The sequence below is a fragment of the Epinephelus fuscoguttatus genome, linkage group LG4 (genome assembly GCF_011397635.1).
Source record: "Epinephelus fuscoguttatus linkage group LG4, E.fuscoguttatus.final_Chr_v1".
Classification (NCBI taxonomy): Eukaryota; Metazoa; Chordata; class Actinopteri; order Perciformes; family Serranidae; genus Epinephelus; species Epinephelus fuscoguttatus.
In genome coordinates, this window is record NC_064755.1 from 34861524 (window position 1) to 34876644 (window position 15121).

The following is a 15121-nucleotide window of genomic DNA, read 5'->3' on the forward strand; positions in this document are numbered from 1 at the left end:
TACATAATTGTTATCATTGAAGTATTAAAAGTAAAATTACTCATTGTGCAAAATGGTCATGTAAGTATTAAGTTATAAGCAGTGGGTCTACTTCAACATGGTTGGTCAAAGTAAAATTAATTTGAACTCTTTTATATAATCTACATTTGGACATTTTAATCCAGTGGTTCCCAACTGGTGCAGCCACAGGGTCCAGATTTCTCCTTGATCATTAGTTCAAGGTCCACACAGTTTAATATATTCAGCATCATGCTTGGGTTTGGCCATGTCGTCGAGTTTGTTTGCTGTCTCTGTCAAGTAGCTGTCTGTTAGTCACTCACTCTACAGCAGGAGATGGCACCTCAGAATAAAAGCTCTGTGCCAGGAACTCACTGGACTTCAAAATGAAGTGTGTTTTTTTACAAACTTGACATGTTCCTGAGTCACTTGCGGTGCATTCAGAATGGATCTGTGACCCACTTTTGGACCATGACCCACCATTTGGGAACCACTGGTTTAATCAAGAACAAGACATACATTATTAATTGTGATAATACTTATTATAAACTGATCAGATGATTTGTAAAACCTCAAACTTTGAGGGGAACTGTTAAATTAATGTAATGGAGTAAAAAGTACAATGTTTGCCTCTGAAATGTAAATAAAACAAAAATACTTAAGTACAAGTACCTCAAAACTGTACTTCAGGGATGTTCTTAGTTTCATTGTCCTCAGAAGCACTTTGATTACGAATATGAAATAGTGCAAAATACACACAAATTTAAAGTTGAATTTAAACATGTTCTGTTTGGAATATGAACAAAGTTTGTAGCCTATAACTTTAAGTATTATACTGGTGGATTTCACTAAAGAAGTCAGTTTGATTCATAATCAGACTCAGAAATACTTTATTGATCCCTGAGGGGAAATTATGATTTGTTACAGTCGCTCCAATGTAAAGAATAGAGAATTATGAGAAGTAAGAATAAGAGTATGAAAAAGAAATATTTAAATATAAAGCAATAAAATAAAATAAAATAGAAATGAAAAATGAAAATATGCATTAAATATAAATAAAAGGTGTATTATGCTGCAGTGTTAACCCTTGTACTTAAGATATTAAAATATAAAAAATAAAATATATATCGTCACTGTGCTGAGGCTGTAAGTGTTAGTTTAACTACAATATATACATCAATAGAATAAAACAAGAATAGAATAAGAGTAGCAGTTATAAATATTTACATTCAAGAGGTGAAAAATATTATTGTTTTTGTTTTTGTTGTGTGAAGCACTTTGTGTTGCATTCTTCTTCTATGAAAAGTGCTATATAAATAAAGTTTGACTGATTGATACAGCAGTCATGATCATCATCTGCAGCCTGAGTAGCTGCAGCCTAATCTGTGCTGCAGGTTGTAATAACGTGTTTGTCCTGTTGAGGGCGGTGTTGAGCCAGTTTCTGCTCCACAAAGAGTATAAAGGAGCTGATGAAAAAAAGGCGAACTTGCCTCCAATTGTTGAAGCGTCACGTCATGGAAAGAGTCACTTTGTTGCAGCGCGCTCAGGAATAAACCCAAAGAAACAATACAGAGCTGTGCTGTGTGTTGATCCTCTGCAGGAGGACACTGTCTGGGTGCTGACTCTGCTTTTATTCCTCCACTTTCAAGGATCGACTGAAGATGCGCAGGAACCTGTTTACAAGGAAAACGCAGCAAGTTTCAGTGTGAGGGAATGCGGAGCGGGCTCACAATGCACAGGGATACCATTACTCATCCCTCTGTTTTTCTCCACACCGGACCACTTTGTCTTCAAGATATTTGCACCGAGGATCATTTCTAGGCTCCGGGATGAGAAACAAGTGTCCGGTAAAGGAACAAGGCGAAGCTGCAGTCCGGTTTTTGAGGATTAAAGCCACCGTCGGTGCTTTTGGAGGAGCTCCGTTGTGAAACCAGTTTTGTTTTTGAACCTGTTGTGTTAGGAAAGGAGGAAGCGTCCTTGTGTTATGAGGAAGTTTGTGTGTTATAGAGCGTTTATAGCCTGAAGTTACTGTTAGACTTTTACACATATTAGATAGTAAGACAACAGAGTGATAATCTCAATGGGCTGAGGATGCTCGTGGGCACAGGAGGTTTGTTTTAGACTCATTTGTTGGTGTAATAGTTTTACGTAACTGTTGACTTACCAAGCGTCAGATCATTAAATTTACATAAGTCATACTCTGCTGTTGCACACCTGATCTGACAGCTGCCATGTAATTTGAGATGAGTTTAAATATTACAGTGAGCTAGTGTTTCCAACACAGCATGCATCAGGACAGCAGCAGCATCATCTAGGCACTATGTGCATGTAGAAGTTTTCTTGCTTTCGGACCCGCTGGAGTATCAAGATGTCAGTGAAAGCCAAAGCGATCTACACTTTCCTGAGTGAAAACAAAGAGGAGATCAGCATCCAGGAGAATGAGGAACTGGTTATCTTCGATGAGAAGTCGGTGGACGGCTGGTTTCAGGGGGAGAACAGCCGAGGGGAGAGGGGTCTCTTCCCTGCGTCCTATGTGGAGATTATTCGCACTCGCTCCAACTCTAATGTGACTGACTGCTCCATAAGCCCGGCGGGATCTTTAGGAAATGACTCCTCCTACTTCCCTTCAACCCCAAACACCACTCTGCATTTGCAGCAGAGTTACTATGACGACGACGATGATGACTGGGACGACTGGGACGACAGGTCAACGGTGGTGGACGATGGTGACCACACTAGGAGCCCAGGAGCCAATGGACATGCCCATCAGAGCCCGCTGTCCAACAACCCCAATGTGCACTACCGGGCCAAGCCGCACATGGAGAGACAGGACAGCATCTCCAGCTCGAGGAAAGGCAGCATGGTGGGCAGGAACTTGAACAGATTTTCCAGCTTTGTGCGCTCAGGGGTCGAAGCGTTCGTGTTGGGGGACGTGCCCATGATGGCAAAGATAGCTGAGTCATACACCATCGAGATGGGTCCCGTGGGGCCTGTGTGGAAGGACAATCCACAGCCTTTCTCCTGCTCCATTGAAGACCCCACAAAACAGACAAAGTTCAAGGGCATCAAGACGTACATTTCATACAGGGTCACGCCGAGCCACACTGGGCGTCCTGTCTACAGACGCTACAAACACTTTGACTGGCTGTACAACCGCTTGCTGCACAAGTTCACTGTGATCTCTGTGCCTCACCTGCCCGAGAAGCAGGCCACGGGGCGATTCGAGGAAGACTTCATCGAGAAACGTAAGAGACGGCTGATACTGTGGATGAACCACATGACCAGTCACCCAGTCCTCTCCCAGTACGAAGGCTTTGAACACTTTCTGATGTGCGCTGACGACAAGCAGTGGAAATTGGGCAAGAGACGAGCGGAGAAAGATGAGATGGTGGGTGCCCATTTCATGCTGACCCTCCAGATCCCCAATGAGCACCAGGACCTTCAGGATGTAGAGGAGCGCGTCGACACCTTCAAGGCCTTCGCTAAGAAGATGGACGACAGTGTGATGCAGCTCACGCACGTCGCCTCGGAGCTGGTGCGTAAACACCTGGGTGGGTTCAGGAAGGAGTTCCAGCGGCTGGGGAATGCCTTCCAGTCCATCAGCCAGTCGTTCATGCTGGACCCTCCCCACAGCTCCGAGGCCCTCAACAACGCCATCTCCCATACAGGCCGCACCTACGAGAACATTGGAGAGATGTTCGCAGAGCAACCTAAGTATGACCTCTTCCATATGCTGGACAAGCTGTCACTCTACCAAGGCCTGCTGGGCAACTTCCCCGACATTATTCATCTACAGAAAGGTAAAATCATCCACCAGTAGATTAAATGTGTGAGATGTCATTGATGTCATCGTGCATGCAAACGCTATTACAGGGAAATTATAAAAAAAATCATACTAATAATTACATCCGTAATCAACACAGATGTTTGGATGTATCCGCAGCCTCGCATCTGGTTTTCATTCCTTTTTCTAGCCATCAGGCCACATAACAAGCTCTTCATGACACAGCAAATAGGAGTTATCAGAGGGGCAAGCAGGTTATCAACGAACCCAGACACAACCAAGTGCTGTACAGTCGAGACAAGCAGCAGCTGCGCTGGTGTTGCAAAAGCTTCAATAGTAGTTACTAATAATAATATACAAAGTGTCTGCCAATGGGAACAAACCGAGCTGACGGCCCGTGATCACGTTTTGCTTCACAATCTGTGTGATTTATTTTGTTATGGATGACAGATTAGGTCAGGTTTTGCCTCCAGCATCTCACACACACACACACACACACACACACAGAGACATGGTGTGTGTAGAGTTTAATATTAGGTCAGAGTGTTTTCCTACAGCATCTGAGGTCACCTGCTCCACCTCCTTCAGTTCAACTATTTACTGAATTAGCGATGCTGCAGAACTACCATTGATATTCTTTTTAAAACTGGGTGTGTGGTTTTTTGTGGGTTCACCTTAAATAGCTCTACGTTCTGCTCAAACTTTGATGAGACAAATAGGCAGGCGCTTTGTTGTAGTGCAATATAACAACCAACAGCCATGATGTGACAAGGACACCTGAGTAACACGGACAGGGTGTGGCTTATGTGTAAGAGATATGTTATCAGCTTATCTTAGCCACTCTGATGCTGGCGTTCCTCAAAATTGCTGTTAGATCTTAAGGTTCAAAATGAAACTGAATAAGATATAGCCTCCTGATACTTCTTGGGGATATACAGTATATGACAGTATTTGTTAGGAGAAAAGATGTGGCCTAAAAGCTGAGCTGCTGGAGATAGAAGTCATTGTTGGATGTGTGACATTAGGCACTGTCTGACCAAATAGTTCTGGGGACTTCGTGAGAGGAACCACTCACTGTGAAGCTTCCCTGAGAACTACATACCTTCAAAGGTTTTTTTTTCTGTTTGCATTTGCACCGCTAATAAGAACGCTGAAGTGATGTAAGCTGACTGATGGTATTGCAAGTCCAAATCAGGTTGTATTTCCCCCGCCACATATATTTAAAGCCTATACTTTACTTTCAGTTCATTTGTCCTTGTTTTCTACCCCTTGTCTTCCCTACTATGAGCTGCTGTTTGTGTTTTCTGTTGTCTGTTTATACCAGTGGATCCCAACTGGTGGATTGCATTCCAAAAGTGGGTCACGGGTAGCATGGAAATCCAGACCCAAATCTAGAAAGATTTAGGGTCTGGCCATGAGTAATGCAAATGGCCCAACTTGAGGGGCGGCACCAAGCATGCATTTGTAAATATCACTGCACGCAATTGGATAACACTACGACCAATCAGAACAATACACAGGGTGATGTATCCAGAGCGCTACCAGCGGAGCTAACTGGTAGATTAGACTCTTGCCGGATCCAGTCGGCAAAACAGCAAAAACGTCCTTCTTGCAAAGGAAAGACTCGAGCGCCGTCTTCTGTTCCTCTTTTAGAGAAAAAGCCATCTGTCATCTGTTTAGCTCGACTCTGGCCCGCCTATATCAGATACACCGATGTGACTGGAGCAGCTCGATTCCAAGGGCATAGGTAATGAGCATCATTACTGACTGCCGGAGTGACTTGCTGAGCAAATTCAAATTGTGCTCTCGCGAGAACTCTTGATTTCCAGGGTAGGTCACGGGTCCATTCTGAATGGACCGCAAGTGACTCGTGAACATGTCAATTTTGTAAAAAACACACTTCATTTACAGTGAATTTCCAGCACAGAGCTTTTATTCTGAAGTGCAGTTTCCTGCTGTAGAGTGAGAGAATAACGGACAGCTACTTAACTAGCTCGACGACATGGCCCAACTCAAGTATGACTCTGAATGTGTTAAACTGTGTGGACCTTGAGGTGATGACTTAAGATAAAATCTTGACCTGTGGCTGAAGCAGTTGGGAACCACTGGTTTACATGACCAACAGGTTTTTAATAGCATTTAAAATGGCGGTTGCTGGTGCTACATTCGCTAATTTTTTTGACAATCACCCTACACTTAGATCACTCATGATTCCTCTTGTGCTGGGACAGTACCTACACTAAAAGAAGAACTAAAAAAGTCCTAAGAACTACGACCATTCCTAGTTCCTCCTAGACACAATAAAAAGGGGAGTTCTTAACACTAAGATTCTCACCAATCTCAGTCACCCTTGTTCTCAGCTCGGCAGCCTTTTCCATCACGAGAGACTGACCTGTCATGGCATGTGTGGTGCGCTACAATACATCATCTCAATACAGCATCTCCGTATCAGTTTAATAGGAAGAGGAGTGTCTGTATTTTTGATGGTAGTGAAAATCATACCTTTAGGAATTCTAAATACCCTGGTATACCATAATACCTTGATACTCCCAAGCCTAGTAGTTGTCTTTAAGATAGCTTGTTTTTAAATCCTTGGTGTTCAGTTGTCATTCCTGTGGTCTTTTAATTTGGGGTTCTCAGAGGCAATTGTCTTGACATCTCTATCCTTCTCCTTGTGGTCTTATCGTCAAGACATACTGTATGCCAAATGCCCATTTTATCTTTAACTCCAAACATAGTTTTGGGCAGATGCAAAGGTTTCTACGAACCGAGAAAGAGTTCTGTTATCACTATTTTTATAGGATGATACAGGTCACACTGGAGTCTCCAACACTTCCTGCAAACCTACTTTAAAGATCACACATACCTCTCACATATAAATGTGGCAAAATTTAGCAAGGTGATGCTTCTTTTGAGCATTATCAGTATTTACATCTGTGAATGATAGCATTAATGCCCACAGTGACAAGAGATGCTATAAGCAGCCAATGTTGGAAATTCACTTGTTATGTCTGTTGCAAAGTGTCGCTCCTTCACTGGAGCCAGTGGCTTATTTTACTCTCAAAAGCATATTGGTGTTTAATCAGTAATCAGAATCATAAAGCACAGCATTTCCCTGTAACTGTACATTCCTGATTTGAATACTTTGTGATGGCTGTGTTTGTGACGGCTGATTTTCATAAACCTCATGGTGGAATATTAGCTCTGCCAAGGTCTGCACTGCAACTCAGGCTTTTTCCTCCTCTCAGCCTTTTTAGATTGGCCCATGAGAGCAGTGGCATATCAGCATTCTATGTCAGCTCTCAGACAAATAACAGTATCAGCTGATTGGAGTTAGTTACAGAGGAAGGAAAGGGCTGCTACCACTGGTAAATGTTATCTTCCTTCAAACAGCTGGCAAACATTATCACAGAGGTCACCTGGGATACAGTTCAGCTAGTTACATTCAGTTACTCCCACCACCGATAAATGAGCAAAACAAAGCCATCTGAATGATCTTAAAAGCTCAGTCTGCCCAAATCACAAAAAAGTGAATGTTATTATTCAACCTTGGTGGTGTCAGGCTGTGACGTGCCAAAGATTTGAGATATCTGGCTCTGAAATTTAATTTCTAAATGCTTGGAACACCACACAGGAAATTCCATTCGTTCTTGTTATATTGGGATGACAAAGGTGGATATCCCAAAAATATCTGCTTGGCGGTGCACCACTGGGTTAAGTAGAAAAATATGTCTCTCTTTAATTTTGGCAAACTGACACTTTGAAACAACACTAACTTTTTAAAGAAGAAACAACATGTTCTTTCTGCTTCAAATGAAAAGTTCAGCTTATAAGCAATAATGCCTGCTCAATTCAATGTAGTCAAGCCTGTGGTGGCTAATTTTGGCAAACTTTAGTTGGAATTTGCTGTGTTACTGACACTACTGAGCCTGTTTTACCATTCACTTAGTCAATTGTAGCCACACTGTTCATCAAAAGTCACTTGGCGTCGCAGAAGGGAACATTATTAAAACTAGGAGGAAGAGAAAAGAGATAAAGTATAATTAGGTATTTCATTGTTGTTTTTGCAAACATGTTGGGCATTTATATTAACACGAAGGAATTTTTTTTAATCCATAAAAGATGATGCACAGAAGTGTTTTAAAGGAGATGATCAGGGATATTGCAGCCCGGTTGCTAGAAGAAAATGTTGGCATTGTACGTCTTTGCTAATCACAAATACATTACATTTGTACGTTTCATATACATCATATCATTCATTCATTCTCTGTAACTGCTTATCCTGTTGGGGGTTGCGGGGCTGACACTGGGCAGGAGGTGGGGTACACCCTGGACAGGTCACCAGACTATCATAGGGCTGACACATAGAGACAGACATGGACAATTATGGACAATTTAGAGTCACTGATTAACCTGCATGTCTTTGGACTGTGGGAGGAAGCTGGAGTACCCGGAGAAAACCCACGGGGAGAACATGCAAACTCCGCACAGAAGGGCTCCTCCACCTCAGGGTTTTTTTTGTGCCTAAACTTAGCCACGCATTAACCACAGCATTGTTTAAATGCAAAATTTCAATGGATCTGTACATCCAAACATTTCTGCTGCAAGATTGGGTTATATATCGTGTGTACAGGTCAATTGTGTGCATCATGCCAATAAAACAAAGGTATTGTTTGCAACATCTAATACTAGTGGGTCGTGGCCAAAAGTGGGCCGTGGGTTCATTCTGAGTGGACAGCAAGTGACTCACGAATGTGTCATATGTAAAAAATAAATAAATAAATGTATTATGAAGTACAGTGAATTTCCGGCATAGAGCTTTTATTTTGAAGTGCCATTTTCTGCTGTAGAGTGAGTGGTGAGTGACCAAGGGTTAGCTACTTACCAATGACAGCAAATTAGCTTGACGACATGGCCAAATGCAAGTATGATGCTTCATATAATAAACTGTGTGGACCTAAACTAATGACTAAGGAGAAATCTGGACCTGTGGCTGGACCAACTGGGAACAGTCAACTGAACTCTACTTTAATAAATGAGGTAATCTTGTGGCAAATGCTGTTAACGTACTGTCATGTATTGCTTTTTTTCATGCATTTTTGTTTTTGCAACTTAGCTGGCCAGTACTTTATTCTAGCTTTTCCATATGCTTGCCAAGAGTAAGGCTGTGTATTGAACCTTGTTACTTCAAAGAGTTGGCATTCATTCATTCATTTGGTCATTATATTGATACTAAAAGTCAACAACAAATACCTAGTGGTGTTGTTTACTTACTCTTTAATCAAATAGTCCCTAGCTTAAATCCTAATTTTGGCAAGTTTGGACTATTTAAGGTAGGCGATACCTTGTGCAACTGGCTGTGTTTTCAAAGCTTAACTTGTTAAATGAAAAAAGTGACTGTATAAAATGTATATATTCCTCAAAGCAAGGTATTTAAGAAAAGTATAATTTTCATACCTGCGCTGAAGCTATTGGAAACAGCATAAAAAATTGTAAAACGGCACCCAACCTTAGCAAAGAGACAACAAATACAGTGCCCGAGGAGGTTGTGCAGCAGTGTTTTTGTGCAGTCAGAGACCTTTTCCCTCTGCTGAGTCTTCCCTGCTGGTCCAGATAACTCCCCTTGATGTGACTTGTGTTCTGCTGAACCAGATACAGCTGTGGCAACACTCAGAACACACAGAACTGAGGTCAGCCTTTTCCGGTGCACTCCTCCTCCTCTTCATGTCCTCATTGCTTCTTTCCTGCCTGATTTTTCCCTTCACTGAGTTCTATAGGAGCTGATTTTTTTGTTAACAGTGATCCTGGTGAGCATGTGAACTGCAGGAATGTTAACTGTCTCTGAGCTGTGGTGCTGGGCAGGGGCTGCATGTGGCCTTGATAAAATGGGTCTGGGGAGGATAAGGGTTTGGGGTGATGTCAGAAAATTGTCAGGGTGTGCTTCATACATCTCTTTATCTCGTTCTCTTTGTCCTACTTCAGCTTTTTACTCCGCAGATCTTTGAGTTTCTTCTCTTTTGGTTTCTACTGTTGCTCAATCTACTGGTCTGTCTGTTTTGTTATCCTCTTTGCGTCCTTCTTCTTTTCATCTTTCCCCCTCATGTTTTCCCCTTAAGACATCCACATCAGAACTGTCTGTCTGGGCAGCACCCTGGTTTCAATAATGGAGAAAGTAAATCTAGTTTGGTCCAAAGGCGTGGACTCTTAGCTGTGCTCTGCTGTACTCTGAACCTCTGCCAGACTTAATCCCATAGACCTTGATCTCATTTGAATACAATTGAGAGTCTTGATCTATAGGGTTCATTACATAGCACTGTTATTCAAAAAAGGGCCTCTGATGCTTTAGTGTGAGCAGATGTGAGCACTGCTGGCTACACTTGCACTGCCTGTTACAATTACTCCTTGGTAATCCTGTTTTCTGAAATTTATTGTGCTGACTCATATGCATTGTTGTTTCTGCAAACTACAAATACATTACATGTGTGTGTATTATACGCATCATATCAGTGTTTCTGAAGTGATGCAGTACATGAGCGGACTGTCATCTTGAGGTGGAGAGGATGGTGGATGACATGACACCCAGGTGAGATGTCTACCAGGCTGCAGACAACTGTCCAAGACCAGCAAACAACAAAAGCAGTTGTTTGTTAGCAAGACATTGCTGCATATTCACTGGCTTTTTAGCCACCAAACATGGGTGTTTTTAAATGACGTGTAGCTGTTGTTCCAGTGGGTATAGTGCCATGGAAAGCAGTTGTACTTTACTCACATGGCTGCGTTTCCTGCCACAATTGTGCCACCAAAACTGAGTATTTTTAGGGCCCTGACACACTAAGGGTGTTTTCGCATATAGCCCTTTTTAAACAAACCAAACACAGTCCTCTTAAAATGGACCAAAAAGTGGACCAACAGAAAAGAGACTCCACTTCAGGTCTGATGGGGCCTCAGCCCTCTTTCTACTCACACTATATATAATATATATTGATGTAGTTTTGTTTATACTTTGATGCAGTGCAGTTATGAAGCCTCTTGCTCTCAGAGGAAAACCTTAGTGTTTCTGTGCTGTAGACTGTTGTTGTTTGATGTATTCTACATTCCACACTTGGAGATGTGCAGTATCTTCTGTGGACCAAACTAAAACTACTTCTTGTCCTGCATCCTTGCAAGCGTTACACCACGCTTCGGGAGGTGGTCTGAGTTTGGTTTGCTTCAGAGGGGTCTCTAAAGCAAAGAGTTTTCTTGGAGTGTTCACGTATGCGCAAAAAATATGCCTAGTCATTACTCTGAGTCTGTTTAGAGGGCTGAAAAGGACCAAGTGTTGGGCCGCTGATGGTCATCTGTCCTAGTTTTGCAGTGTGTCCTTTACCATTGGGGGCGGCAGTAGCTCAGTCCATAGGGACTTGGGTTGGGAACCGGAGGGTCGCCTGCTCCGAGTCCCCGTCCGGACCAAATATGGAGCATGGACTGGTGGCTGGAGAGGTGCCAGTTCACCTCCTTTTGCCCCTGAGCAAGGCACCGAACCCCCCAACTGCTTGGTGCCCCTGACCAAGGCAGCCCCCTCACTCTGACATCCCTCCACTTTGTGCATGCTTAGGTCCTGTTTGTGCATGTGTGTGTCTTTCGGACCTGTGTGTTAATGCCAAAGAGTGAAAAAATTGAATTTCCCCTCAGGGGGATTAATAAAGTATATATAAAACAAACAAACAAAAAAACAAAAACAAAAAAAAGAAGTCAACCCTTGAGAGCTTTTCTTTGGCCAATTCAGCATTTTGAGTCTGCATCAGGCACAGCGGAGCCCACTGGTTAATGAAATCACTCTGATTGGCAGCCCAGCTCAGTGCATGAGAAAAGAAACAGAGAAGAGGAGCGTAAACAAGCAGCTGAAGTCAAAAGGGTGTCAGATCAAAACAAACTCATTATATTGGGTAAGATTATTTTTAAAGCCCTCAAGCAGAAGCAGTTTGTAACTATTTGTGTTATTGTTCGATAGCACACGGAAAATAATATTTGTTCTTTCAGCATGGGGTTGTGGTATTAATTTGCTAACTGGCTAACTAGCATCTTGAATCCATCCTGTCAGTCTTCCGGTTTCCCTTTTTGAATGTCGAATACAAACAGTGTTGGGGAGTTACTACTTACAGTAAGTGTAATGGAGTTATGTAATTACATTACAAAATAAATGTGAGTGTAATCTGTTTCAGTTACTGAGAAAAACTGTGTAATTAAATTACATATACTAATCAAAATGTTGGCAATTATACAAGGGTTTCACCCCAATATATTTCTTAGGGTAAAAAGCTTATATGTAGATTATAACAATCTATATTCTTCATTATATCCTCCTGAGACCCAAACTTTTGTTTGGTTTGCATTTTTAATTTTTCCCAGCGAATTTGTTATCAGTAGGACCTGATAAGTACAAAACACTAAACGTTGTCAACGATAATTAAGTCTCATTGTCCACAAATAAGATCATGATGAAGTCCCAATGTCCTCAAATGGGATAACAGTAAAATCAACAAGTTTCAACCATACAGTGTGATCAGGTTTTGGACCTTGTCCACTTTTGTGTTAGCCTGGAAATCCAGACCCAAATCTAGAAAGATTTAGGGTCTGGCTATGAGTAATGCAAATGGCCCAACTCGAGGGGTGGCACCAAGCATGCATACTGCACGCAATTGGATAACACTACGACCAATCAGAACAATACTTAGCGCTTAGCTACCAGTGGAGCTAACTGGTAGATTAGACTCTTGCCGTATCCGGTCAGCAAAACAACAAAAACGTCCTTCTTGCAAAGGAAAGATTCGAGCGCCGTCTTCTGTTCCTCTTTTAGAGAAAAAGCCAAGTCTAACTCGTTCATTGTAGCGGCCAAAGCCGTTTCAAAAAACTGACTGATTCTGGACTTTGTTGTCGCAGTGCTGTCGTCATCTGTTTAGCTCGCCTCTGGCCCGCCTGTATCAGATACACCGATGTGATTGGTGCAGCTCGGCTCCAACAGCATGGGTAATGAGCATCATTACTGATTGCCAGAGTGACTCGCTGTGCAAATTCAAATTGTGCTCTCGCAAGAACTCTGGATTTCCAGAGTACTTTTGTGTCGAGATCGGCTGCAGACTTGATAGAGATGGCTGCCATCTTGTTTTTACATTGATCAGTAATAAAAGTTTGACAGTGCTGAGCACTGTTGTGAGGTTCACACTGACTGGTTTAAATTTATATTTATAGGACTTTTCAGCTTTCAACATTTGTTAAAAAAGTAATCAAAAACTAATCAAACATAATAAGTTACATTACTTTGATGAAGTATTTAAAACAGTTAAATTACTTACTACATTAGTTGTAACAACAGGTTAACTAAGAATCTGTCACCTATTACATTTTAAAAGTAATCTTCCCAACACTGAATACCATCTACCATGGCCTGCTGCTATCTAGAGTCAGGCGCAGAACATAGGTGCTAGTTGGCTGTAGTCTTTGTGACGTGTTCAGTTGCAACTTTTTGACCAAGACACTGGTGACATAAGCCAACAGTCGGCATTTGTCCCCACCAGTTCTTTGATGTGGGTTTGGTGTGTCTGGGCTTTGAGCCAAAACATGATTTTTTTCCTCGCCATAATCACATGCTTATTGTGCCTAACCCTAACCACGTTTTAATGTCTCTGCTACATAATATCGTGCAAATGTAACATACCCATTGTCTGGAATCAATCTAGTCTTAAATATTAAACGTGTATTCTCTTGAAGTAAAGTTATGTTGACAGCAATTTTAATGTGTCAGCTAATCGAGAGAGTGAGGCAGATATCATGTTCTGTAGTTTTTGTACCTGGCAACAACTGAGGCACAAATCTGAGACAAAACCACCTCATGAAGCTTTGAATTAACACAAAAGGCTCCACAATAGAGTGAAACCAACCCGCCCTGCAGTGTGGGTATCAGTCTGATCTGATCTAATCACACGTTGTGTAAGATGAAATCTGAGGCGTTTGCTCTGTAGGAGACCTGGATCTGCATCACCTGTGTCCCCCAGAATGACATGTTGAGTCTTGGAGTTCACTTTAAGAAAGTACAGCAACAATTACAGTTAGCTTGTTGCGGATAACTCAAAACAAGATGATTAAATTTGAACTTCAAGTTGTGGCTTAGCTAGAGAAGGCCACACTGGAGTAACTGCAGTTTAGAATCCTGAAGTAAAAGGTCATAAGTGACATAAAACCAAAACAAAAGTCGTGACAAATGTGCTGTGGTAATCTGCAGTGCATTTTTTCAAAATAAAATGTACCAAACTTTAGCTGCTTTCCTTTTATCTTGACTCATTTTTTTTTGGCATTTAGATTGTTCTTCAGTATAGACAGTGTGGTCTTTCTCACTTCAGCTATTGCTGATAGTGGGATAAAACCTTCTGTGATCCAGAGCAGAGCATTATTCAGTTTGAGAATGAGCTAGCTCCCCTGGGACGCCTCCAGCACGCTAGCCAGACTTTTAATCTGGACAAGAGGTTAGTTGTCCTCCATATGGCAACACAGTGCAGCACACATGCAGGCTCTATCAGTTCGAAGGAAAAGATTTTCTGTCGCCAGCTCTGAGGAAATGTATGTGTCGAATGTCTCCTTGATTTGCAACAGAGGCTCGTCTTACTTTATGTTTTGGGATTGTGGAGTGTCTCTGTGTGTTTTGTCTGAACAGCTCTCAATATTGTTTAATATTTCAAAGTGCTGCTGTATTTATATTGTCTGACAAACATGCTACAGATTAACATTCCATTCACTGGTTACAACACACAGGAAAATACAGCACTGTCAGCAGGAAGGCTGTGAAACCAGTCGAGGGTTTCAGGAGCGTGCAGTGGCCCAGTTATGGCACCTTTTGAACATTGATTGTATGTTATTTTGTTGGCTGCAGTCCCCGTCTCTGCCTGTGGTGACTATGGAGAGCAAATGTTTTCTCTCTCCTGTTTGCGTACTCATAAATCTCGACAAAGGCTAGGCCCTCTTCTTCACACACACTGTGTATCCACATGCTTCTGCATTCCTGTCTGTGTTGGCCCCAGTGCACTGCTGTTTCACACTGAAGGAGATTACAGATGTCTCCAAGAACTCGGTCTTTACCACCGCCACCTCCCTCCTCCTCTCAAAGAACCACAGATTGTGTGGTACAGTGTCATTAGACTGAAAGAGGCATGAGGTAAGAGAGGAGTTAGCTTATATTTGAAAAGACTAATATATATATATATATATATATATATTTATAGTCTTTATATTTGAAAAGACTAATAGCTATATATATATATATATATATATATATATATATTCTGTCCTGCTCATGAACTTAAATTGGAC

The 15121-nt window shown here is 41.9% G+C and overlaps 1 protein-coding gene across 1 annotated transcript in view; it reads left to right on the forward strand.

The window, feature by feature from the left end:
- The first annotated feature begins 1117 nt into the window (after positions 1–1117).
- snx33 (sorting nexin 33) overlaps positions 1118–15121 on the forward strand; it is a 35170-nt gene continuing 21166 nt past the window's right edge. The window contains exon 1 of the mRNA XM_049573564.1: positions 1118–3797. Coding sequence (XP_049429521.1) covers positions 2366–3797 — 1432 coding nt within the window. The 5' untranslated portion in view covers positions 1118–2365. The remainder of the gene's footprint in view (positions 3798–15121) is intronic.